General features: G+C 42.8%; 2 protein-coding genes across 2 annotated transcripts in view; one reads left to right on the plus strand and one right to left on the minus strand.

Annotated features, from left to right (window-relative positions):
- The window catches only part of farsb (phenylalanyl-tRNA synthetase subunit beta), a 51,037-nt gene extending 42,502 nt beyond the window's left edge, over positions 1 to 8,535 (minus strand). The window contains exons 1-6 of the mRNA XM_052018701.1: positions 8,401 to 8,535; positions 5,358 to 5,413; positions 4,481 to 4,635; positions 4,248 to 4,320; positions 2,530 to 2,645; positions 1,932 to 2,082 (exon numbers count right to left, since the gene is read on the minus strand). Coding sequence (XP_051874661.1) covers positions 1,932 to 2,082; positions 2,530 to 2,645; positions 4,248 to 4,320; positions 4,481 to 4,635; positions 5,358 to 5,413; positions 8,401 to 8,458 — 609 coding nt within the window. The 5' untranslated portion in view covers positions 8,459 to 8,535. The remainder of the gene's footprint in view (positions 1 to 1,931; positions 2,083 to 2,529; positions 2,646 to 4,247; positions 4,321 to 4,480; positions 4,636 to 5,357; positions 5,414 to 8,400) is intronic.
- LOC127571937 (2-acylglycerol O-acyltransferase 1-like) overlaps positions 7,532 to 23,058 on the plus strand; it is a 32,999-nt gene continuing 17,472 nt past the window's right edge. The window contains exons 1-3 of the mRNA XM_052018702.1: positions 7,532 to 7,576; positions 21,160 to 21,400; positions 21,624 to 21,760. Of these exons, the coding sequence (XP_051874662.1) occupies positions 21,667 to 21,760 (94 nt within the window). The 5' untranslated portion in view covers positions 7,532 to 7,576; positions 21,160 to 21,400; positions 21,624 to 21,666. The remainder of the gene's footprint in view (positions 7,577 to 21,159; positions 21,401 to 21,623; positions 21,761 to 23,058) is intronic.

Genomic DNA, 23,058 nt, shown 5'->3' on the forward strand with positions numbered 1-23,058 from the left:
ATTAGCTGTCATCATTACTCAGTATGGTTCACCAGCACCACTTCTGCCCTAAAGGAGAGCTGCCAGACAAGGTCTGTGGCAAGTGGCACAGACCAACAGAAGGAATCAACCTATTTAACCTTGCCCTCATTGATCTGTTTGAGAGTATTGGCGGCATCCATCATTAAGGACCCTCACCATCTGAGACATGCCCTATTCTCATTACTACCATCAGGGAGGAGGTACATGAGCCTGAAGACCTACACTCAGTGTTTTAGGAACAGCTTCTTCCCCTCTTCCATCAGATTTCTTGAAAGGTCCATGAACACTACCTTGTTATTCCTCTTTTGCACTATTTATACTTTTTTAAACTTATCGTGATTTTTATGTCTTGTACTGCTGCCACAAAACAACAAATTTCACAACGTATGTCAGTGATAATAAACCTGATTCTGATTCAGTATTAGCAGGGGTGACCACCGCACATTCCCTGTGCAAACGAAGCTCCATCTTCACATTATGGATGCTCTCCATTTCAGTATGGTATTATCATCACACTAAATGGCCTGGATTCAAAACAGATCTACCAACTCAAAACCAGGTTTCCACGTAATGCTGTGAGCCACCAGCAGCGGTAGAATTGTATTCCACCATAATATGTAATTTCACACTATGTTATATCCCTTGCATTTCAACATTGCTTCAATAAAGAGAGCAGAGTAGCACACTTGAAACAGCACCAGGACTCATGAAAAACGAGGAACCAATTTGTGAAACTGCAACACAGGATTACATGCGTGCTAATTCATCCTGCAAATAATAGATCAGGTTGAAGCTCCTTTGGTCAGCTACATCAAGTCGTGACTGGGTCAAAACCTTGTAGGTTGTGAACTGCACTTGAGGACCATCTACACCACATAATTTCCAGTGATGTAAGGTGGCAGCTCACCATCACCTGCACTAGGGAAAGGGTTGCTGGTATTATCAGCAAAACCCACATTTCACAAATACTAAAATGGAAAACTTTTCCTATTCTATAGTTAACTTAGATACAAGCTAAATGTGAACTGACCTCCATGGAGGCTCCATGGGAATTTGATGTCAGTGAGGTTCTGCCAACTTCTGAGGATTGAAGAACTGGTAATAATATTTTTTGTAAGAAATGCAAACTTGTGTTCAGCAATTAAGAAACAAAGAGGCACATCACATTTTTCTTTTAAAAAAAACTGTAACTTCCTTTGACTTTGTAAGTTGAAGGTTACAAAGCAGTGAACAGTCACATGGCTTCCCTAAATAAATACTCATAAAACATTATTTAGGAAGAGCACAAAGTATGTCATTTACTTAATAAAATAAAATCCGGGGGTGAATTAGACAATAATCTCCAACATGACTGCAGTAATTTCAGAAGGTCCATGCAAACCCCCAGGAAAGTAGCTAAACATTCCCTAGTACCCAAGGTGTGGCAGTGATATAAATTGGTTTATTATTGTCACATGTACCAAGGTACAGTGAAACTCTTGTTTTGCATGTCATCCATATAGATCATTTCATCACGAGTACATTGATGTGGTACAATGCAGAACAATAACAGAATGCAGAACAGCTACGAACAGCATACTTGGCTGTTGGGATTGAACTGGGTTTGGAATTCCAATTGAGCAGCCTAGGCTATTATCTATCCAACTACAACACAAGTCACCTTAAAAACACTATTTTAAATATCTTGTTTAATATATATTGTCACAGAATGGAACATTTCTTGATCCAGTAAAATATTTACAAAGATTCAACTCTTCAAGTTGAAAGAAAACAGCAACAGAACTGATATTTTACACTTTTTCAGTGAAAACTGATGATTTCTCAAGTGGATTTCTTTATATTCATGATAAATCAATGCCAGAGCATTCATAATATCTAAATAAAACATTATAATTGCAAGTGTTCCTTACTCTATAAAGATCCATAAGTTCAGGTGCAGTGTATTCCTTTGACTGGTTTAATGGTTTGAACTTAATTTCAGAGGGTGGTTGTGCTGTATAACTGAAGGGTCCTGATACTGTATCCAGATCATGCGTTCCAATAGCAACAAGAGCTCGCTTCCTAGAGAAATATGTATATGCACATTATTCTCAAAATTTATTTCTGACCTAACCATTCAGTATTACAACTAGGACACTGCAAAACACAACATAAAACTGAACATCAAAAAACTGAAAGGACTGCAGATAATTAATTACACATATGATATACAAAAAAGAAAACACCGAGACTAGTCAGTCTATCAAGCAGCATCTGTAGAGAAAGAAACAGTGTTAACCTGGTAACTTTTCAGCCAAACATCGGGAGTTCTGATGAAAGGCCATTGACTTGAAATATTAACTGTTTCTCCATCAATAAACTGCTGAATATTTTGAGCATTTTCTGATTTTATATTTGCAGGGATTCTGATAACTGTCATACCTCAGGCAGGTTTCAAAACTACACTATAAAATTTAGTTTTTATTTTAGCCTGAGACGGTCAGAAAGTCAGAGAATGAGAGATCTCACCTGCAGATGTTCTGATGTAGTTTTTCCTGCAGCTCCATGAAACTATCATAGCGATCCTTAGTAAAAATTATATTGCGAAGAACAGCTGCTACAGCATGTGGACGAACCTGCGCTGTCTACAAAAGGAAGAAGATCTTCACAAAATTGGCACATATGCAGAGTAATAATAAGGATACAGAATAGCACTGTTACACAGGTGTGAAGGGTCCGGACCTTGCAGTTATAACATCAGAGATTGCTGTAATTTCACTAAAACTGCCAGCTTCAGATTTTCTGTGTGTGTAATTTAATGTAGGAATCCAGCATTGCTCTCAGTGATTCAGAGCTCTTCTTCGCACTGCATTGGTATGCATCCTTCTTCACTATAATCAAGGGAAATGAGCCATTTGATAGACCCTATGCCTAAAATATTAGCTAAAGGTTAAAATTTCTGTTTCTTTGTTTGTTGTCTTTGAAAATGCTTCAATGCTCTCCGCCCCTCAGCCATCAGTCAGCTTGGTGACTTCACAGTTGCAAGACACTAAGGATCTATGAGGAACCAAGATGAGATGGCAGCCATTAATGGAAAGGGGAAATCAGACAATGACAGATCTTTGTGAGCAGTTTCCTTCATGGCCATCACCATCAAATAACAATTGGGAATCAATCCTTCCATGGAAATAATCACAAGTTAGAAAACTAATTTAATTCTTGGCCGGTGTGGAATTAGTCAATCAAGGCAGGTACAGATAGAAAACTACAATTTCCCCCACCTCACTGACCATGGCAGAGAAAAATCCAGCAGATTTTCCATCCCTGATACCTATCTGGTGCCAGCTAGTGGATGTGTGTACACATGCACATATGAACTATTGGAAAAAGCAGTATCACACTTTTGCATGCATAATTAGTGTAGGATAATTGGTGGCTTACAACTGTACCCTAAAAGAGATCATACATCAATCACCTTTGAGGGGAGAAAACATTTAGTAATCCAAAACCTTTCATACACAAACAAATTTAATAGCCCAGTAAAGCAAGCCACTGGGAAGGCAAGTAGTCTGCTGACCTTTATTGCAAGGACATCGGATGAAGTCATGCTGCAATTATATAGAGCTTTACAGAGACCACATCTGGAATAGTGTGTAGTTTTGGTCTGTCTTTTCCTAATTCTCAGGCAATGTAGCAAAGTTCTCTGAATTGATTGATAGGGTAGTCCTATAAGGACAGATTGATTAGTATGGGGCCATGGTTTCTAGAGTTTAAGAGAATGAGGGCGTATCTCATTGAAACACAAGATTCAAAGAAGACTTGAATAAGGCTAATGATACTGTTTACCATGTCTCAAAATGAGGAGTCATCCTACTACATTGAGATGAGATGACAAGATTTTTTTTACTTAGAAGTCATGAATCTTTGGAATTCTGTAGCCCACAGAACCAGGGTGTCAGACTATTGGCTAGAAATATTGTTGGGTGGAGTACTAACAACATTGCCCATACATCTAACTGTTTTATTGAACACAAACTCCAAGAAACAGAGAAATGATGCATGACTGACATCCCTCATCTTCAGCAAATGTAACTATAAGCAAATATATGCAAATGTTTCACAGGATGGTTAGAAGTAGTAGTGACAGATTTGACAAAATAGTATCAAGTGCTATTCATAATTATGCACTTTGCACTTCAGCTTATAATTTTATTCATCAGTTTACAAGGCAAAAATTTTTTTCTTACTTCCTTGGTGATCACTAATTTCTGCATGTCTCCATTTAGTGGTCCCACTCTTGTGTATCTAGGAGCTTCAATTCTGTTTTGGAACATGAAAATTAGACTGTAATCACCACCATACTGCTGAAGCAATGGACATTTTGGAACATTAATGATTTCCTAGCAAACCAAACAGAATCAAGGCAATAAACTCTCAACAGAGTAAATAAATATTATGAATTTAAAAAAAGAGATATTACTTGTTCTTGAAGACCTGCAAACCACGGGTCAATCCTTCCAAGCATAAGAGGTCATAGCGATTCGCAGGTACGTCAATTTTATATAGTACCACCTCTGATGCACCATCTGCTTTTCCATCTCCTTGCTCTCTGCTTATAATATCCTTTTCAGATGTCTAGCGAAAAAGAAATATATATAGATAAATCAATTTTATAACTGTTGTGCTGTATTCCATTTGGATTAAAAAAGACATCCGATAATGTGGCCATCCCATCAAGCTAAGGAGCTAAGTGGAGTATAGTAGAATGATACGGACCACAAACTAAGCTTTGATCCCAGACCTATGCTAATAGTTGATCTCAGCCATGTGCAGTGTAAATGCCAATCTAGGCTTCAGCAGCTCTGAGTTGCTATTGAGTAAAGTGCTATGAACTCCAATTCACTTCCCTCTTCACCACCGAGGTGGGGAAAGCACAGAAATTTAAATTTGACCATTTTTGATCATCTCTTTGCATACATATGTCCTTAACATATATAAGATAATTAGAGAAGGAGGCCATATCAAAGTTGCCCGCTCACCCCTGCCATTCAGTGACATCTGGTAGAAAATTTACATTTGTACATTATGTTAAGTTCAGCTATAGCATCCTACATCATTTAAGTGACTCAAACACAAATAATGATCATGAGGCAAAGCCATGCAGGGTAGACGCAACCACCAAACTCTATGCAATCACCAGTGAACATCTTGAGGGGAGAAACCTGGAAGGAGATAGCCTCCCATACTTTTTTTTCTAATCAGCATGGCTGTTTCTTGATAAAACAAATCTCGACCTCTAGATTTCATATTTACCAGCTATTTATATGGCATTTAGAAACCATAATTTGATACTGTACCACTTCATCCAATTCCAGACCAAATTCAAAACATAGTTCATCAAATTCTTCATCAGCTGTAAAACAAAATAATCAAGTTGAATGTTGCAGAAACCAACCAGTGAATTAAATGCCTGAAATAATCCTAGAATGTTATAGAGTTAAGTGAAACTATTTACAAGATATATTGAGCCTACTTTAAATGCCCTGTTTTACTCTATATCGCACTAAAAAACTTACGTAAACATCAAATTGCACATTTCTATTTGAAAGTCAATTTTCAACTGACCACACCATGGGAAGACAGAATATACAATTCAAAGATCTATATTCAGCGAATGCAGTGAAGTTCGGATACTGATGGAATGCTGAGCTCAGCACAGGTCAGTTTCATGTCATTTCACAGCACTATCTTTTTTTTAATATACATCTAGAGGAATTGGGTTCAATCAATTAAATCTGAAGGACAGAAAATTCTCATTCTTCAAAAATCTGACGAATGAGAATAAGTCTTTGTTAACCTTTAATTTTATGATTAATTTATAATAGACAGAATCTAATACCATCTCAAACAAAAGACAAATGTAATGCAAGTCATGTTCAGTTAATCACCTTGCCATTTGATATAACAGAAACACTGCAAGATATTTTAATGTCTTAGCAAAGATATTTATCCAGTACTTTCTTCCCTCAGGAAATGCTTTATTTGTTTCCATTTTTCTCCCCTCCTCAGATCTGTTCTTCCAAGGGTGCAACTGTACATTTCACCTAAACTGCTAACTTTACAACTTCAATCCAGAAAATAGATGCTGTCATGTCTTTATGAATGTAAAGAGATTTCCTGAGATCTCCCTAGTGAGAACATGAGAGCACTTTCCAGCAAGAGCCACTGCATTCTACTCAGATTGCAAGATTACTTTGACCCTACCCCCACACTCAAAAAAGGAAAAGCAAACTTTAGCACCCAATTCTGCCTGATATCACAAAGACAAGGTTCTGAACCTCAAACCTTCTAGCATTTATTACATAGGTTGGCAACTGTTCACCTTTTTAATTATATGAGTTTAGAAGTTGACTGCAGAATGGTAGATATTAAAAAAAGGGGTTGGAAAGATGAGATTTGAAAACATAGTACTCAGGTAACTACCTCAGAACACAAATATAATTACATGGCAGATCATAAGCAAATATCCTATACCATTCTGGGACCATCTACCGCCAAAAGTACATTTACATAGCCAAATTGTAAGAAGATCGATGAAGGTAGGGCAGTATACACAGGCTATATGGACTTTAGGAAGACTTACAAAGCCCTGCAATGATAAGCTGATTCAGAAGGTTAAGGCACATGGGATCCAAGGCAAGCTGGCTAATTGGATCCAAAATTGGCTTGGTGATAGGAGGCAGAGGGTGGTGGTGGAAAGATGCTTTTCTTATTAGAAGTCTGTGATTAGTGGTATACCACAGGGGATGGTGCTGGGATCCTTGCTGTTTATGATACAGGCCCTCCCCAGATTATAAACACTGACCAATGGACACCCATCCATCCATCCATACAAGCTCCCACAAATATTATTAATTTCAGCCTTGTTTATATGCAACCTCCCCGCAGCAATCACACATCATTGTCTCTTAAGAACATAGGCTGCCAGTTTCACCACGGTTTTGGAAATTGATAAGCAATGATATTTTATTAAACAATGTAACCCTTCTAAGCCCTTCAAAACCAGCCATGGGACATTCTGATTCTGTACCATTGTAACTAGGCAGGGGAAGGCAATAAATGATCACATTAATTGGCCCTCGTCAACACCATTCATTACAATACTGTGGAGGTATGACTACTGTATTGAGTAAATTTGTGTATTTTCCAACTTATGGTCATTTGTGAAAACAGAATGTTCATAACCCAAGGACAACCTGTATATATTAATAACTTGTATGTTAATGCACCAGGTATGATCAGTAAATTTGTGGACAAAAGAAAATTAGTGGAGTTATGGTTGTCTAAATCTCACAGTCTAATTTCCGGTAACCACACAATAGGAAGGATGTGATTGCATTGGAGAGAGTGCAGAGGAGATTCACCAGGATGTTGCCTGGATTGGACAACTATAGTCATGGGGAGAGACTGGATCGGTTGGGCCTTCTTTTCCCGGGAGAAGAGGAGACTGAGGGGTGATCTGATTGAAATATAAGAGGCCATAGATAGGGGAGATAGTCAAAATCTTTTTCCCATGGTAAGAAACAGGTTGAAAATGAGAGGCGTTTCAAGGGGACTTGATGGAAAAGTCCCCTCACCACCAAGAGTGGTTGATATTTGGAACACACTGACAGATGAGCTGGTGGAATCGGATATAATCACTATGTTTAAGCGTCATTTTGACAGACACTTCAATAGGCAAGACATAGAAGGACATGGAGACAGACACAAGAGCCTGCAGATGCTGTAATCTGGAGCAAAGACAAACTACTGGAGGAACTCAGCGGATCAAGCAGCATTTGTGGAGGCAAAGGAATGGTCAACGTTTCGGGTCGAGATCCTGCATCAGTCCTGATACAGGGTCTCCAACCGAAACGTCGACCTTCCCTTTGCCTCTGTGGAAGGGTACGGACCGAGTGCGGGCAAATAGTATTTGTGTAGAAGGACGACATGGGCGTAGTGGGCCGAAGGGCCCGTTTCTGCGCTGTATGACCCTGACTCTTATACAAGTACATTTATTGGGGAAGGAAGAGAACGCCGACTGCATGATGCAATCACGGGAAGGCAAACATCGTCTGCATGATGCAATCACGGGAAGGATGGGTGTTCAGATGAATGAATGCAGAACTCCAGAAGGGCCTGTCTCCATGTGGTACTGCCCTAGGGCTCCACACACCCCGTCTGGTGTGGCACATTGGACACCGGGCACACTCCACGCTCCGACCTCGGCTCCCCCACCGTCCCCACGGTGTGTCGGTCCCAGCCCCGTGTGTGAACCTCTCCTCCCCCCGCCCTTCACCTCTTCCCCGGGACCCTCAAGCCGCCGACAGCTGCAATGAATGAATGAATGAATGAACTCACTGTACGTCTGCCCCAGAGCCCGAAATAACAAATCCCGCTTCACGCTGATGGTCGGCATGGTCAAAACTGGAAGAAATTAACAACGGCGGAGCATGCGCACAAGGTGGAAATTCACCTCCCACAACAGCGGTCTTCCCCACTCCTGCTTTTTTTCCCCTCTGCTATTTTCATTTTTGCAAATAATCTTTTATAACACGTGCATGCTTTTATTTAGTAAATCTTCTTGCAATGGTTAAAATATACTTTTGTTTCGCGGTTATCCTTCTGGCGAACTATGTCGTTACCTAACTACAGCTCGGAGTTTGCCAGGTCCTCGGATGCTATGATGTAATTTCTGGGCGGATCCCGGGGGAAAAAAGGCGAAGGTTTGACCCACCAGCTGTTAGTACGTGGCTGCAAATAGCGACGTTGCATGGATACTAACAACAAATTCGACCGGGTGCATGTCTGCAAATATTCGTGATGAACAACATATCTTCAATGCAGAGTTGCAAACATCAGCTATAGTGTATCTCAGCAGTAATAAAGCATCTTGGCATTAAAAGTCTCAAATACCAGCGTGCACCCACGCTGTAAAGAAACTTGACTACAGAGATCCATTGGGCTGAAAAAATCTAGGCACAAGGCATTAATAATAAAATTAAAAATATCACGGAACACGATAGGTCTATCTTTGTTGTGATCAGAGGAAGAGTGGCGCGAATAGTTCGCACAAACTTTTCTCTCGAGGGTTTTGCAAAAACTAGTCGATGAGCAGAATAATTGTAGGTGTTGGAAATCTAGTAAAAACAGAAAATGCTGGCAGCACCCAGTCGTAGGTCAAGAAGGAGAAAGAAGCACAGCGAATGTTTAAAGTTGTCAGAACTTGGAAGTGTTAGAGATAAAATAACACAAGAATTGAGGGCAAGAGTAAGCCAATGGCTAAGTCAAGCCTGCACCACCATTCAACAAGCTCATGGCTGATCTTCTATATCTGTAAGCAGTCATAAGTTTAAGGGGGTAGGCAGGAATGCAAAGTTGAGGTTATAGACAGATCAGGTTATTGAATAGTGGAGCAGACTTAAGGGGTGTAGTGACCTACACCTGTTCCTAACTCTTATAGAACATAGAACAATTACAGCACAATTCAGGCCCTTCGGCCCACAAAGCTGTGCATATGTTCTTATGTTGTCGACTTTTTTTTTCTCCATTTCAAGTGGTGGGTTGGCAACAAGCCAACTTACACTTCCTCCAACACTTATTTCCCATAAACACTCCATTTCATTCTCCCAGTTTCTCCAGCTCCAAGGCATTTGTTATAGCAATACACCTTACATACCAATGCTTGTGATACATCTTCCTTGTTCACCAACTATGGTTTCTCCTGATGAAGTTCTGATGAAAGGTTAACTGTCTCTCATTTCCACAGTTCCTGTCTGACCTGCTGATCATGCCCTCTGGACATTTTCGTTCACTCTTCAATCTCCACTAATACCCACTCCAATTCTCACAGCACCATCTCATGCCACTACAGGAAATGCAAAACCTGCTCTTTGATTTCCTCCCTTCCTGCCATCCAGGTTCTTAACCAAACTTTCCAGGTGAAGCACAATCTGCCTGTTCTTCTTCCAATTTAGTATACCATTGGAGCGGCTAGCTACACAACTATGAAACGAAGACACGGATACGGCTGTTCATAGTCAGAAATTGAATGAACGACAGGGGCGCGGTGCGCCTTTAATACCCGAAATATTCCCGCGCTACAGTTCCCGCGCTGACATCACGTGCGGGTCGCCTGACCTTCACGCGCATGGGCTTTCCTAGCCCAACGATGGAGAAGGAGGAGGGCCCCGCGCCATCTTGGGTCAGGGCCTCCGACGACGCTCGCAATCTTGGGAGCCGGTTCAATACCGGTAAGGTGAGTCGCCACATAACCACCCTCCCCCCCCCCAGAACCGGCGATACCATCGCCAAAACCAGAATTAAATAAACTATGACTTGGGTGGCCTGCCCTTGCGTCGTGCTTGCTGGACCACTACCGGTTGGTCCAAGTCTAAATGAGCCGGCTTCAGCCGGTCAATTGTAAAAAAACCTCCTCACGCCCCCCAATGTCCAGCACGAACATAGACCCATTGTCCTTGACAACCCGGAATGGCCCTTAGTACGGCCGCTGCAGCGGTGTTCGGTACGCGCCCCTCCTGACAAAGACAAACTTACAGTCTTGGAGGGATGTCGGCATATGTGTCAGGGCCTGTCTGTGTCGCGAGGTGGGTATCGTGGCCAGGTTTCCAAGCCGCTCGCGCAGCTGGTCAAGTGCCGCAACAGGTTCTTCCTCTGGCCCCCCGAGGGGCTGGTAGGAACTCGCCCGGGACGACCAAGGGTGTTCCGTACACCATCTCCGCAGACGAGGCATGCAGGTCCTCTTTTGGCGCGGTATGTATTCCCAGCAGGACCCAGGAGAGTTCGTCCACCCAGTTGGGCCCCTTAAGACGGGCCATGAGTGCCGACCAGGTGTCAATGGAACCTCTCCACCAGCCCATTGGATTGTGGATGATAGGCAGTGGTGAGGTGGATCTGGGAACCCCACAAGTCAGTGACGGCAGACCACAGGCTGGAGGTGAATTGAGCTCCCCTGTCTGAGGTGATATGTGCCGGGACACCGAAACGGACCACCCAAATTGACAAAAGGGCCCGCGTGCAGGACTGGGTGGAGGTGTCTGCGAGGGGAATGGCTTCAGGCCAGCGGGTAAAGTGGTCGACAATCGTGAGGAGGTACTGCGCTCCTTGGGAGACTGGGAGGGGACCGACAAGGTCAACATGGATATGGTTGAACCTCCGGCGGGTAGGTTGAAAGTCCTGCGGGGGGCCTTGACATGCTGCTGTACTTTTGAGGTTTGGCGGTGTGTGCAGGACCGGGCCCATTCGGAAACCCGTTTACACAGGCCACGCCAGATGAACTTGTCGGACACCATCCGGACAGTAGTCCGGATGGATGGGTGTGCCAGGTCGTGGATGGAATCAAACACCTGTCGACGCCAGGCAGCTGGAACGATGGGGGCAGGGTTTACCTGTGAAGATATCGCAGAGCAGGGTGCGCTCACCGGGGCCTACCAGTAGGTCTTGCAGTTGCAGGCCCGAGACTGCGGTGTGATAGCTGGGCATCTCCATGTCCGTTTGCTGTGCCTCCGCCAAGGCGCCGAAATCCACCCCGGGACAAACTTGGATGGTGGGCCATGAAAGTGCATCCACGACCACATTCTCTTTCCTGGACAGATGGCGGACATCAGTGGTGTACTCTGAGATGTAGGACAAGTGCCGCTGCTGCTGTGCTGACCAGGGATCTGAGACCTTGTTGAAAGCGAAGGTCAACTGCTTGTGGTCTATGAAAGCTGTTAAACGGCCTGCCCTCCAAGAAGTATCTGAGGTGTCTGATAGGCAGGTACAACGCCAACAGCTCGCAGTCAAAGGCGCTATATTTGAGCTCTGGTGGTCGAAGGTGTCTGCTGAAGAACGTCAGCAGTTGCCAACGCACCTCGATGAGCTGCTCTAGGATGCCTCCGACCACTGTGCTGAAGGCGTCGACCGTGAGGGCAGTCGGGATGTCCATATGAGAATGCACCAATATGACCGCGTCCGCCAAGGCCTGCTTAGTTTTGACGAACGCGGTGTGAGCCTCTTCCGACCAAACAATGTCCTTGCTTCCACCTGACAGGAGAGCAAACAACGGGCGCATGATGTGGGCCGTGGATGGTATGAACCGGGGATAAAAGTTTACCATACCAAGAAATTCCTGCAGGCCCTTGATGGAGGTGGGTCTGGCGAAGTGGCAGATGGCATCGACCTTTGCAGGCAGGGCGAGGCGCCGTGTTTGTCGATCTGATGGCCCAGGAAATCAATTGTCTTGAGCCCGAACTGGCATTTGGCTGGGTTGATGGTCAGGCCGAAATCCCTCAGGCGAGAAAAGAGTTGGCGGAGGTGCGTGAGATGTTCCTGGCGGCTGCTGCTGGCGATCAAGATGTCACCGAGGTATATGAAGATGAAGTCAAGGTCGCACCCGACTGCATCCATCGGTCGTTGGAAGGACTGAGTAGCATTCTTGAGGCCAAAGGGCATCCGGGCAAATTCAAAGAGGCCAAAAGGTGTGACCAGTGCCGTCTTTGGAACGTCGTCCGGGTGCACCGGGATCTGGTGATAGCTGCGGACGAGGTCGACCTTGGAAAAAATGGACAGCCCATGCAGGTTGGCAGCGAAGTCCTGAATATGCGGCACGGGGTACCAGTCCAGGGTAGTTATGTCGTTCAGGCGTTGGTAATCGCCACAGGGTCGCCAGCCTCTGGCTGCCTTGGGGACCATGTGTAGCGGAGAGGCCCACGGGCTGTCCGACCTGCGGATGATCCCCAACTCCTCCATCTTTTTGAATTCCTCCTTCGCGAGGTGGAGCTTGTCCGGGGGTAGCGGTCAGGCGCGGGCGTGGAGGGGAGGGCCCTGGGTGGGGATGTGATGCTGGACGTCATGCTTGGGCAAGGTGGTGGAGAACTGGGGCGTTAGTACAGACGGGCGAACTTGTTGGTCGACATGGTGACAGAGTCGAGGTGTGGGGCTGGTAGCTTGGCCTCACCCAATGAGAACATTTGGAAGGTCCTGGCATGTACCAAACGCTTACCCCACAAGTCGACCAGCAGACTGTCGGCACGAAGGAAATCTGCCCCGAGGAGTGGTTGCGCCATGGCGGCCAGGGTGAATTTCCAAGCAAATTTGCAGGTGCTGAACTGGAGTTGCACCGAATGGGTGCCAAAGGTCCGGATGGTGCTACCGTTGGTGGTTCTGAGGGCGGGTCCTGGTGTGCAGTTGCGAGTCTCGTGGCTGTTGGGAGGCATGACACTGACTTTAGCTCCGGTATCCACCAGGAAACGACAGCCGGAACGCCTGTCCCACACATGCAAGAGGCTATCTGGGCGGCCAGCCACCGTAGCCATTGGCGGCGGCTGGACCTGGCATTTCCCGGAAACCTGCATGGTGGCCGGCACCTGCGGGTGTCTGCGCCCCACCGCTAGTGGTAGAAACACCATTGGTCGGTCGGTGTCTCAGACCTGGTGGCAGGTGGGGTGTGATCAATTGCCGGGTCTGGCCTGCTGGGCCGCTGGGTACGTGGCATGGCAACGCGCTCGACAGATGCCCCGATCTCCTTCTTCGCCCACCAAAGGACATCCGCCCAGGCATCCACCTTCCGGGGGTCGCTGAAATCGGCATCTGCCAGGAGCAGGTGGATGTCATCAGGTAACTGCTCCAGAAAGGCCTGCTCAAACATCAGGCAGGGTTTGTGGCCGTCTGCCAGGGCCAACATCTCGTTCATGAGCGTAGAGGGGGGTCTGTCACCCAACCCATTGAGGCGGGAGGCCCGTTCGCGTCGGGAGAGGCCGAAAGTCTCAATAATGAGGGTCTTGAACTTATCATACTTCTCCTTCTCCGGGGGTGCCTGGATGAAGTCCTCGACCTGGGCTGCGGTGTCTTGGTCGAGGGCGCTCACCACGTAGTAGTACTTGGTGTCGTCCCTGGTGATCTGGCGAATCTGGAACTGGGCCTTGGCCTGGTCGAACCAGACATGAGGCTGGAGGGTCCAAAAGGTGGGCAGTTTAAGGGCTACTGCCTGTACCTCTTGTTGTGCAGACATCGTGGGTCCAAAAACATTTGGGCCCGTCGGGGTCACCAATGTAGCAGCTAGCTACACTACTATAGAATAAAGGCACGGAGACGGTTGTTTGGAGTCAGAAGTCGAATGAATGACAGGGGCGCGGTGCGCCTTTAATACCGGAAATCTTCCCGCGCTACAGTTCCTGCGCTGATGTCACCCACGGGTCACCTGACCTTCCCATGCGCGGGCTTTCCTAGCCCAACGATGGAGAAGAAGGAGGGCCCCGCGCCATCTTGGGTCAGGGCCTCCGACGACGCTCGCGATCTCGGGAGCCGGTTCAATACCGGTAAGGTGAGTTGCCACACCATATTCAATGCCTGTGATGTGTTATTTACATTGGCAAAGCCAAAAGCAGATTGGATGACTGATTGTAGATTCTACCCATGAGTGACCCTCTGATTCTGATTGTCTGTCTTGTTAATTCTATGTTCTGCCCTCACTCTGAACTCTTCAGCTCTGGCCTCCTATTTGATCCAAAGAAGTTCAATGTCAGCTCAAGAAACAGCATTTCATCCTCTGACCAACCTTTCAGACTAAACACCAAATAACAGACTTTCGGATGATCAGCCATTCCAGACTTTTATCTGACAATCTGGAATCAGTCAAGGCTGTCCTCTCTCCTTTACCTTTTTTGTGTTTTCTATTGGGCCTTTTGCTGAATCCATCAGGAAGAACACAGACATTAGAGGAGTGATGATCCCAGGCAGCAGACACACTCAGGTACATGGCAGAGGTGGTTTCTTTTGCTCAGATACATTGTCAATCCACAGATGCATGGGCATCTGTGATAAGTTTGGGGCCAGAGCTAATAGCAGCAAAAACCAGGACATATTCTTTGATAACTGGTCTGACTGATCCTTTGTTCCCTGCACCGTCAGGTCCAATTATCTGAACATAGAACATTACAGCACAGTACAGGCCCTTTGGCCCACGATGTTGTGCTGACATTTTATCCTGCTCTAATATCTATCTAACCCTTCCCTCCCACATAGCCCTCCATTTCTCAATCATTCATGTGGCTATCTAAGAGTATCTTAAATGTCCCTAAATGAAGTTGCTGAGAATTTGCGTTGGAGGAGCGAGAGCATGCACCAAGAATTGCTGCAATGAATAGTCAAGGGAAACAAGCTGGCGACATGGGAGCAGTGCTCCCTCTCAGTTGCAGGAAAGAACCTAGTTATATTGTGCTCTCTGTGTTGTGGTAGGTGGCACAGGTGTGGTCCATACACCACTCCTGTGCTGTGGCTCTCAACCAGGATATGTTCCATTTCATCTGCATGATTCTGTCCACAGGGAAACTAAGTACACGTTCCATAGAAAGGGAGGGTAAAGTATACCCAATTTAACCCTCATCCTGATAGTCATCTTTATGTATGGCTACGTAAAGCCATGCATAGATCCTGGTACTCAAACACCATGTGTTACTATGCACTGAAGTTCCACCTGTTTCCAGTGTTGCAAAGGAGGGGCCTGGTCCTGTTGCCACATAACCTTCCATTCTGTTGCATTGTGCCATATCCTCTGTCTCTCATAAAAAGTTTCTGCAGAAAAACACCTTTGAACATAAGTCAATCAGACTGTGGTCTGCACAGGAAGTCTTCTGGCCCTATGGAAGAAGGAGATGGTGGGTTCTGTAAGATGGTTGCCTAAGCAAAGTCTCAAAGTCATTTTGCAGGACGCACCATCATCAGAACTTTCAAAGAAGCTTCAAATCCTTGCATGGCTGGTGTTGAGAAGGACCCTCTATGTCAGATCCTTCATGCACGCCCAGAGTCTCAGTCCCTCTGTGCACTGTCCTTGAGGTGACTGCTGTGTGGATGAGACCATTATCTGCCTCCTTACAGCATGCTTGCCAAGAAGATCCAAAAGCGGATGTTGTGGTCTGTCTCAAGATTCATTTAAGTATTTGCATAAGACAGGATTCTGTGCTCTGCAGGCTGCTCCCCACAATGCAAACTGAGACAAACATCAGCTGCTACCAGAAGATCATCAACTCAGTGAAAGACACTCTTTGGTCTTCATGAAACATGTTGGTGTAACAGTGCAAGGAGTTGACAGTGAGTGGCTGCTGCAGATTGTCATATTCCAAGGAGCAACCTAATATGTTGAAGTATGTACTGAAGCTGGCTGCAGCTGCTGCAAAGGCTCTGTTGAGAAAGACCACAGTGTGGAGTACACTCGCCACTGGACACTGAGTGGCTGGGCCCTGTGTAATAAACTTCAGACTTATTGCTGACAAAATGTCTGGGACAGAAAAATTGATGACATTGATATGTCAATGTTAAATGTCAGTGTAATGATACATTTGGTACAGTGAAAGAAGACAATCAATGTTCCCTATTCTATAACTGCATATTTTATGAATAAAGTATAACTTCTGGGAAAAAAAACAGAGCATGAACTTCATAAACTGCAATACATTTGAAAAGCAAGCCAGAAAAATAACAAGCAGATTCAAGAGTAAATTAGCAAGGCAAATGGAATGTTTTCCTTAATTACATGGGGTATGGAGCATAAAAGTAAGAATATGCCATAACTCCTCAGGGTTTTGGTGTAACCACACCTTGAGTTTGCATATGGTTTGGTCTCCTTTTTTAAAGTAAGGAAACACTTAGTGATGATGCACCAAAGCTTCACTTGATTCTTAGAATGAAGGAATTATTCTATAAGAAAGATTGCGTGAGTGGGTTTACCTTCACTGAAGTTTAGAAGAATGTGATGACCTGGACTCTATTAGACTCTGAGGAAGCTTGACATGATAGACATTGAGATTGCTTACCTTTGACATACTTCTATGCTTGGAATTTGCCTTAGTGGAGAGCTGTAGAACTGGGGTGCAAAATCTCAGGATAAGGGGCAAGCCAATTCAAACAACAAGAATGAATTTTCTTTTCAGAAGGTTGGTTCACAATGGAATTCTCTACCCAGAAAGGTATGCATGCCATATATTTGTTTTTATTCACTTTTCGGGATGTTGGGTATTGCTGAAAAGGCTAGCATTTATCCCCCATGCCTGGAGAATTGGATCCAACAACACTGAAAGAACTGCCAAGTGCTTTCAAGTCAGGATTGTGCCTGCTGCTCTTGTCCATGGTTGTAGAAATCACTGGTCTGGTCATAGCTGTAGGGGTAGACTCAGTGAGGAATTACAGTGCACTCTGTAGATAGTACACACTGTAGACATGGTACAATTCACTGGTGGTAGTGGGAGTGCATACTTAAGTTGGTTGATGGGTGCCAATTAAGCAGGTTGCATTGTGTTCAGATTCTTGTGTATTGTTAGAATTAACACTCATCCAGGCAACTGAAGAGTATTCCAACACGTTCCTGATGTGGCTAGTAGATGGTTGAAAGGCATTGGAGTGTCAGGAGTTGAGTCGTTTGCTGCAAAATATGCAGTCTCTGACTCTCTCTTGTGGCCATATTATTTATGCAGCTGGTCCAGTTAAGTTTCTGTTCAATGATGGTTCAGAGTATCTTGATAGTGGTGGATTTAACAATTGTAATGGGACTGAATAGTAAAAGAAAATGGTTAGACTTTCTTTTTGGAGATGGTCATTGCCTGGTACTTCTATGATATGTATGTAATTTGCCACTTGTTAGTCCAAATGATAATGTTATATAGGTCTTGTTGTACTTGCTGCGATATTGCTAATGGAATTGGTCATTGCACAATCATCAAAAAACATCCCTTATGAGGAAGGTTATTGATGAAGCAAATGAAGATGGTTAGGTTACCCTTAAGAACTCTAGCAATGATGTTCTAGGGTTAGGATAATGGACCTCCAATAACCATAATCACCTTTCTTTGTATGATTACAGCTACTGGATTTTTTTTTGATGCCCATTGACTTCAATTTTATGACACACTTTGTCAAATGCTGCCTTGACGTCAAGGGTGGATAAGCTCCACTCACCTCTGGAATTCAGCTCCTTAGTCAACATTTAGATGAAGGATGTAATGAGGGCTAGAGCCAAGGGTAGGTCTGTGAGCAGTTTATGGATAGTAAGCACCTCTCTGATTGAACTGTCTGTGACACCTTCTGTCATTAAATATATTCAATCAAGGCCAAGGTAGATTTTTGGACAAGATAAGGATTATGGGTTATTTGGATCTGGGAGAAAAGTAGAATTGATGCTAAAGTTCAGATCAGTCATGACCTTTTTGAATGTAAGGCTTAAGGAGGCACAGGGACTATGCATACTCCTGTTTCTGTTGTTTTTATGTTTGGAGTACATAATACTGATACAGATAGTACTAATTCAAAAGTGTTTCATTTACTTAAATTAATAACCCTTATGATAAGCATAAACTTCATTAAAAACCCTATTCCAGCCAACATGGAATAATATATTGAAATATCAGGAGCTGATCCACATCCAATCTATAATTATAATTGCTTATTGCTATATGCTAAGTCAAAGGATCATATGTCGCGATATCATATTTCCTAAATTACAATAGTGACAATATTTAAAATGCAAATTATTAGCTGCTAACTATTCAAGATATTCTAGGGTTGTAAAAGTCAGTACAGTGTACAAATGTAAGTTCTTTCTGTTTAATTTTGGTCATCCACACATAATCAGATTATGGAAGCAAAATATATATTTAGATAAATAGCCTCAATTTGTCAATTTGTCAATTATGAATACATGCAATCATTAGCATGACCTTACATAACAGATCCCATCATGCCTGCATAGTCATGATAGTTACAATAATATTAGGCAAATGGCATGTTGTCACATTTTATGTGTTCACATCTTAATTATTTGCTACAGTATAATAGAATGGTCAGTGGTAAACATGTTGCCACTTCTAATTCTTTATCTCTATTAGTGGGACAACACTATTTTTATTTGCACCTAAACATTTTCAAATCTTTGGATAACATTGACATCAGCATGATCATTTGAAGATTTTCCTGGATGGAAAGGAAAATAGATTTAGCTGTTTCTCGCAGAAAATGATGAATGTGTGAAATAGTTAGGAGAGGCAGTAGAAGTAGATAATCTTAAAGGTTTTCTTTGTAGGAAGAGTTCATTCAGGGAAACAATATTTTATAACATTTAAGACCAAGTAGAATAGTTCACTCTTACATACCCAACTGGTTGATTTTTAAATACATTGTAGTTACTGAATCCTGTTTCTTTCCGTTTATGGTCAGCACATTTCCTGAGTGAAAGTGTGTTTTTTTTTTAAAAAGTAAGTCTAGAAGTGCAAAATATAGAACTTTATTCTAACATTAAATTACACCTCAAGTTCTCTGCAAAGTACCCTCATGGACCCCATTAACTCATTATCAGCAGTTGTTTAAAAAAATTCATTTATCTTATTATCAACTCTTTCAACTTGTCCAAGTTGCTTGTTCTTAACACGTAATAAGAAATTTGTCCACTTACATAATGAAGCCATTATTAATGTCCTCACTCAGAAACGCTGCTCCTTAGCTGCCAAATCCAACCTTCTTGCTAGCGGTATCTCAGGATGAAACAAACTGTTCACAATCTCAGCAACCAATCAACTCTGAAGTAAGCTTCTGACCCTTCCATCACTGAGACTATTTATTTCCAGATTTCTAAAGTTTATGCTCTTGTCTCACCTGGTCTCATTCATACTATTGGTATTGGTTTATTAATGTCACTTGTACTGAGATACAGTGAAAAATTTGTCTTGTATATCGTTCATACAGATCAATTTATACTTGTGCAAACCCTAGAATCAAACATTCCATTAATATTCTGATGAACCTCCAATTTTCACCCTCTATGAAGATAAGTTCATTTGAAACTATGCTGCTTTTTCTTAACTTACACCAAATCATTACCCTGTCCTCACTGGCCTACACTGGCTTAAGTTAAAGGAGATTTAAAATTTAAAAGTTAAAAGAAGTCTTACATTGTGTTCAAATTTCCCTATCTTCATCTCACCTTTTTTCTGTGACCTCTTGCAGCCCTATGAACCTCTAAGATCTCCTCCAGTTTTGGCCTTGAGTGTCTGTGTTTCATCACTGACACCACGTCTTCAGCTGCCCAAGTCTGTGGATCCCTCCCTAAGCATCTCTTGGTTATTTTTAAGAAGCATCTTGATGATAATTTTCTCCATGTTTTATGACCAAGCATTTGGTTATCTGTACCAGTGTCTCTTTTGCTCTGTTCTCATTTTTATCTATTTTGCTCCCATGATGCAACGGGAAGCATTTGCCCATAAAAGAGGTGCCTTATAAATGCATATTTCATAGTCAGTTCTAGATATACTCTGCAAAAGCAGGAAATATACTGACTACATTCAATGTTATTGGGAAAGGCTGAATTTTGGAATGAATTAAATTGAATACTCATGAAATCTAATTATAAAAGAAAAAAATGAAAAATAATTAATATAAAATGGCAACATCTTAAGATGCATCAACACAAAACTGTGTTGAAACCACAGGCTGACTCTTCCCCGTTTGACTCGTAACCATCTTTTTTTTCCAGTGAATTATCATGGAAAGAAAACTTATTTATTTTAAAAAGAACATTATTATTGTTGCAAAGAGTTGGCTGTTTAGCCTCGATCATGTCTCCGCAAGGTTATCATTGGAATGTTCTAAGTAGGCTCCAACATGTCTCCTTTCCAATCACAACACTTTGATAACGTTGATAGTCTACACCAATATAAAGGATGAAAAAAGAACAAGCGATTGTGGGGGAAAAAGAAACTTTTTAGCAGGATTAAAGGGGGTCTGTTCATCAACAGGTGCGGTACATCTCAACCCCACAACCCATCATTCCCCATCCCTCTCCCCCGAACACAAACACATTAATTTGAATGTGTGTGTAGACCACAGCTGTATTGTCCAGCTTTCGGTGTACGTGCTGGGTCGGGGGTTGGAAATATTGTAAAGCAGGTATCAACATCTGTAGGGAGAAGGAACAAGGTAATGTCTCGACTGTAACCTTTCCTTCATGGGAACAGCCAGCACCATAACTTATCCGTTTTCTGCACAGACATTAACTTGTCTGCTCTGACCCAGACTTACGTTTGTATTTGGTTTCAGATTTCCAACATTTTGACAGATTTTTTTTTAAATCTATTTTAGAAATGAAGTGTTTGGCTCCCCCTGTTGTTCCTTCGAGAATCTCCCTCCTCTCAAAGTTAAAGCACGCCACGTTTCCGAAGTAAAGCCAAACCAGTTGTCCTGAACAAGGAAGATTTAGAAAACTCCTGCAATATAACTTCGTCCGTTTAGCACATCTTATAACATTCGGAACAGTAACGGATTTCACAATATCCTCCAATAAAAGTTGTTCCCTTTATAAAATCTGGAAGACACCATCGAGGTAAGATTCAGTTTGAAAGCATGCTGCACCTTAGAAAAAATATAACTTTTTTTCACTAACAAGTTTCGGTCGAAAAAATAAGGAGAATTAAATACAAACGAAAGAATCGACAAGTGTGGAAACTCGTGGCGATGATAGGAGGTCGGATTTGTTTGAACATGCCGTATTCAATTTACGCGCTGAGTAGACAAACATGTACTGTATGGCGTTCACTGTCTTTCAGATCAGTGAAAGTGCCTCGGTAATTACAAGGAGTTGCGGTGAACATGAAGATTGAGTTCGCGCCCATTAAGATTCCTTTTAAGAGAAGGATTCAAACGTTTGCTGTGCTCCAGTGGATCTTCACCTTTTTGTTCTTGGGTAATTTCTGCTCATTATAATGTTGGGATGATCTATGAAAATACTGTATCTTTTTTTTACGAAGAACAAGAAAGCTGGATATGTACACTAACTCATTATCTTCTGGGCAATTTCCCCAAGCGCCTCACGTTCAGAGAGCTTTATAATGCAGTTACGGTGTGGTCAATTGTGCGAGACCCCCAGAACAGCAAATGAACTGAGCACGTGACATCTTTATGTGACGCTATTAATCTGCAAAGTACTTCAGTGTATTTAATGAGTACTGACTTTAAGAAAAATGTTGTCAAAAACGTGGGTGGCAAGTGCTCCAAATTTATTAATTCCATATTATTTTCTGGTAATCTCAATAAATGAGTAAGATTTTAAGTACGGATCTTGGCGACAGAAAATATTCAAACTCCAAAGTGATGAAGGGGAGCACGTGGACAACAGGTGAACATTGGTTTGTTCAGAGTCAGACAGATTATAATATTCTTACTTGCACAAAGAATAGTCAAGTATTTTCATGAAATGGTCACTATCTTAACAAAGAAGAAGTTTTAATAGAAAAATGTCCCAGCTGTACAGTTGACGCCATTCAAGAGAATATATTTGACGGAATGACTAAAGCAAAATTGCAGGATTCAAGGAAGATCTTGTAAGGAAGAAAGGACTAAAAGGCAGAGGTTAATGAAAGGAATTCTACAGTGTAGGCCTAACCTAGTGAGGTAAATGGAATGAGAAATGCAAAGTAGGAGTGTTTTTGAGGATTAAATGACTAGAGGAAGATACAAGAATAAATTTGAACACATGGATCAAAATATTAGATTTGAGGGGTGGTGTGGGTTGACAGCATGAATCGAAATATTGGTGGTGAATTTTTGGATGAGCTTAAGTTTTTAAATAAAACTTACTTTTGCATAACACCTTTACTGATGTCCCAAACCACTTTACAGTCATTAAAGTACTTTATGATGTGCAGTTGCCATTGTAATGTAATTCATACACAGTAAACTTTCACAAACAGCAAAGTGACAATGATGAGATCCTTTTTAGCAATGTTACTGAGGAATAAATATGGTCCAGGAGGCCAGGGAAATACCTCACTTTATTTTGAAGTGTGCCACAAGATTTTTATGTTCACTTGAAAAAGCAGACAGCCTTAGTTTAATGACTGATCTGAAAGATAGCATCTCCAACCATGCAACTTTCTCCTGAAATGCAGTACTGGAGTGTCAGCTCAGGCTTGTACCTAACACTTTGGAACGGAACTTGAAACCACAGCCTTATGACTCACAACCTTATTACTTAAAGACAAG

The sequence above is a fragment of the Pristis pectinata genome, chromosome 6 (assembly GCF_009764475.1).
Source record: "Pristis pectinata isolate sPriPec2 chromosome 6, sPriPec2.1.pri, whole genome shotgun sequence".
NCBI classification, from domain to species: Eukaryota; Metazoa; Chordata; class Chondrichthyes; order Rhinopristiformes; family Pristidae; genus Pristis; species Pristis pectinata.